Source organism: Odontomachus brunneus, unplaced genomic scaffold (assembly GCF_010583005.1).
Source record: "Odontomachus brunneus isolate Ranch 3 - 2012 unplaced genomic scaffold, Obru_v1 Obru_scaffold_025, whole genome shotgun sequence".
In the NCBI taxonomy this organism is placed as follows: Eukaryota; Metazoa; Arthropoda; class Insecta; order Hymenoptera; family Formicidae; genus Odontomachus; species Odontomachus brunneus.
This window is the reverse complement of record NW_022639475.1, coordinates 2638919-2643164: the sequence shown is the minus strand read 5'-3', so window position 1 is coordinate 2643164 and position 4246 is coordinate 2638919. Positions and strand designations below refer to the sequence as shown.

At 42.3% G+C, this 4246-nt stretch overlaps 1 protein-coding gene across 1 annotated transcript in view; it reads left to right on the top strand.

Annotated features, from left to right (window-relative positions):
- The window catches only part of LOC116842398, an 87752-nt gene that overhangs the window by 40549 nt on the left and 42957 nt on the right, over window positions 1-4246 (top strand). The window contains exon 2 of the mRNA XM_032811570.1: window positions 850-941. Within this exon, the coding sequence (XP_032667461.1) occupies window positions 850-941 (92 nt within the window). The remainder of the gene's footprint in view (window positions 1-849; window positions 942-4246) is intronic.

Below are 4246 nucleotides of genomic sequence, written 5' to 3'. Positions count from 1 at the left end.
GAGAGAGAGAGAGAGAGAGAGAGAGAGAGAGAGAGAGAGAAAGAGAAAGAGAGAGAGAGAGGGAGCCTCGTTTACCTAGCCACCGTTTACTGGCTGGCGTGCGCGATCTCTTTCGCGGCGCACAACCGCATAGATATTTACATTTATGAGATATTTACGAGATGTGTTTCGCAGCAGCTGTTTTTCTTTTTTCTTCCTTTGCACGATACTGTAGGATACCGAATATAGGCAAGCTATAAGTCGAAGAGAGAGAGAGAGAGAGAGAGATGTAGCGTTCGCTGTAAGAGTTCGGCGTCGTTGATAGAAGCGGCAGCTTCGCGCGGTGGAGACGGCGGCGTCTCCAAAGAGAGATTAGCGGCGTCTAGTGAGATGTAGCAACGTTCGGCGCTGTTTGATGGCGGCGACTTTGGGAGCGCAGTTTCTATTATTTTAGAGAGCGTCGAATAAAAAAAAACTTATTGTGTGAGTGAGAGTATGCGTGTGGAAGGTATAAAAGACGGCAGCGGCAAGGAAAAGCAGATCAGACTGTGTCCTTTGGAGAGCGCACTTATTGTCAGAGAGAATAAACTTGTTACATTTCGTTATTACCACTACGTTACTGGCTTATTAACACCACAATACTACCACTTCGATCGGCAGTCATGTTCCGGCGAAATCAAGTTCCGCAAAAAATCGCCAACCTCGAAAGCCTGCTCCCGTCGAAACGAGCCTACTTTCTTATTTCGGAAATTAAATCGCGGTCTCACGCCAAGCGCAGCTACACTATTATTCATTAATTTATCGACTAACGTGAATTTTGACAAAATATTCGCGAGAGTGCTCATCGAGTTTCTCGTCCCTCTGTTTCAGATCAAGCTGGAACGCGTCCTGGGCGTAACAGTCTCCAGCAATGCAGCCCTGGACTGCGACGCGACGAGCGAGCTGGTCGCTTATCCGGCCGGGTAAGTCTGATTCTCCTCTGCACTCTCTGGAGACTTCTCCGGGCAGAATATTATAGTTCTTTATATCATATATAAACTATTTTTAAGTTCAGTTTTACTATTTTTAGTAACGCAGGAATAGATTCTCAGTAAAGTTTATCTTGCTAAGGGATATAGTAAATTTTACTAGAAATATAACGAATCTTTTTTTAAGGCTCCTTAAAAAAAGATCTCGCCGCGGCTATGTTGAATTTGTAACGTCAGGAACGACATTCTGAAAGTTGCATGCCATTTCTAAATAAAGATAAATATGGACGAAAGAACACTTGAGACCGTTTGAGCATACTTGTAAAATTGTCCGAAAGGTTCCTTTTCTATGACGGTTAATAAATAGTCATGTAATAAATGATGAAATGAGACATGCAGATAAAACATTTCATCATTTCACATGTCTTATTTCATCATTTATTATACGATTATTTATTGATCATCAGAGGTACCTTTGGGACAATTTTGTATGCTCAAGTAACCTCAAATGTTCTTTCGTCCATATTTATCTTTGTTCAGAAATGGTGCGCAACTTTTGTCAGCACGTCATTCCTCGCTTCTGACGTCACAAATCCGACATGGCCAGCGAGGTACAAGGAGCCTTAACAATACATTTTAGTTCCTAAAATAGAAGTACGAACATACGAAATGAAAGATGATTAGTCATTGGAGAATTTCAATCTATTCCTCGGCTGCAAAATTCTACAGTAATTCTTACTATGAAATTCTCCCTCTGTCGCGTGTTACTATTAGTACTACTACTACTACTGTTACTGCTACTACTGGCAATACTACTACTAGTATCCCAAGCACTACCTTACACGCTACCTTATGCATTTACGTAACGATCGCTCCGAAAGCGCGCGCGAAACTGCAGGCATGCAGCAGCGAATGTTGGTATCACGCTCGCTATGTGTGGCGACTTTTACGGCGACGTGTCCAAGGAGGCAAGTGGGGGAGGAGGAGGACGAGCGAGGCGGGTGTTCTCGAAGGAAAAAGAGCGGAACGCGATTTTTCCCGGACTCGTCTCCGAGACGCGGGAAGCACAATGGGTTTATGTGCGTTTACGACGCGCGGATTCTCATCGATCCTCTAGCCGTGTCCGAGCCAAAACCGGCTCAATGCAGCCGAATCGCCATGTCATTTGTCGACGTGTGCGAACGGTACAATCCCGCTTCTAATCTCCGGTAATATTTTTCTCCCGCCCCCCCCCCTCCCCCTGCCAAGAAATTACGGCCTCCAACGTTGCTAGGTTTTACGATCGGTGCGTATATACATACAATGCGTTGTGGAACTCGTTGGCCGGATGTCTTTGGGGCGATAGGCTGGCGAATTATCCGTGCAGAAACATAAGCAGAGGTTTGATCGACTTTCCTTATCGCTGGGAGACTTCACTTGAATTCGACTAGGAAACTTCCCGCTTTTAAGGGAATACTGACAACTTTACCGACAGAATACTGACCTTCTTCTGCAAAATTTACATCGTATTGGTTGCAAAATCACAAGTGCTTTCGCGCAATGAAACTACGCGCAAAAATAAATAGGAGTATTGCTCGATATGTGACGAGAAAACTAAATTTCTAAAGTAAAATCTTAAGCTGTCAATTAGTGCCCTGAGAGAAAAATGTTTGGTATTTGTAACTATAACCATACAGAAAAATAATTAATATAAATTATGGTCAAAACAACCATTTTTTAGTTAATTGTACTATAATTTTAGTGATAATAATCTTATATGCATATTACTACTATTATCGTGTTGGAACAACCAAAAAATATAGTTGAGGCCTAATTTGACACCAATTATATTTTTTGGTTGTCCACACCGAAGATAGTAGTAGTAACATGCATAGAAGATTATTATAACTAAAATTATAGTATAATTGACTAAAAAATGGTTATCTTGACCATAATTTATAGTAATTATTTCTCTGTATGATTATAGTTGTAAATACCAAACAGTGTACTTGTAAATATCAATTTTCTCTCAGTAATATTTGCCTAGTTTAAAAGCATTTGAATTAGGCAACTTGTACATACCGAAAGTGTGGATGCTGCAAATATGCAGTCTCCTTCACTCATATTTATATTCTCGCAATCGCCCGCTGTCCAAAACGTCAGCTCGGCTCGGTAGCCCGAATGCGATCCTCTCGTTTCTTCGTTGATGCCTCGTTTGCGCACCGATCATGCAATTCCCTTGCTTCAGCCCGCGCCGGGATCATCGATATTGATCTCGATATCGGTCCGGCGCAACAATACGATTGCCGAATCGCGACTCGACATGAAACCTCAACAAGCGATCGTTGACGGCAAGACTCCTCGAACTCGCTTGTAGGCCGGTTCTGTAACTCTTAGGGCGCATTCACACCTTGGCAGAAGAGCAGAAAGCAGAAAAGCAAAAGCTAATCTTGCTGGTGTCAGATGGTAGTCGATTAGTTCCCGCTTTTGTAACAGCACGAGTTCTGATTCTGCCTTTCTGTTTTTCTGCCAAGGAATGCGCTCTTAAGTTTAATCTACAATTCTTTTCTTTTGTTTCTTGTTCTCTGTCTTCTTCTGGCTTAAAACTTAAGCTTAATCTGCAATGTGCTTTTTGCTTCCTGTTTCTTTCTCTTTATTTCTTTCTGATTTAAACCTTGAGCTAGAAAAAGTTAAAGAATAAGAAATAGGAAACGAAGATCACGTTGTAGATAATGTTTTAAAGTTTGAATCAGAAAGAAACAGAAAGCGAAGAGCTCATTGTAGATGAGCTTTAGGCTTTTAGTCAGAATGAAGCAGGAAGCAAAGGACATATTATAGATCAAGCTTTAACGACAGTTATTGTTATCGTTGCGTTGTCGTTGCGCGGTATAGGTGTAATGCATGATAGGAAAGCTGCGCAACGGCATACCAGCTGACATTGTCGTTGTAAAGTTAGTGAATTGGCCTACTGAGCTCGTGGGAAAATGAGCGGAGTACAACGAGTGACTGGCTGGAAGTTTGCGCGGGCTCCAATGAAACGGACTCACGTCGGTATAAGTTTTGCCGATATCGACTGTGTATCAGATTGTGATGTTAAAGTCGACACAGGAGATGGTCAGATATCATGATGTCTGTAGTTAGTGGATTTATTATCTGATATACGATAGCCGCGCGCAAATAATTCACGAACGAATGGCGAATAGTAGCAAGCGCGCGAGCTGGGAACGATAATTCGCGACCAATTGATTCGTTACGCTCGAGATGTTACGTCGGGAGAAAATTTAAGTATCAAGTCGGTGCGAGAGGCTCCTTCTTGCCGT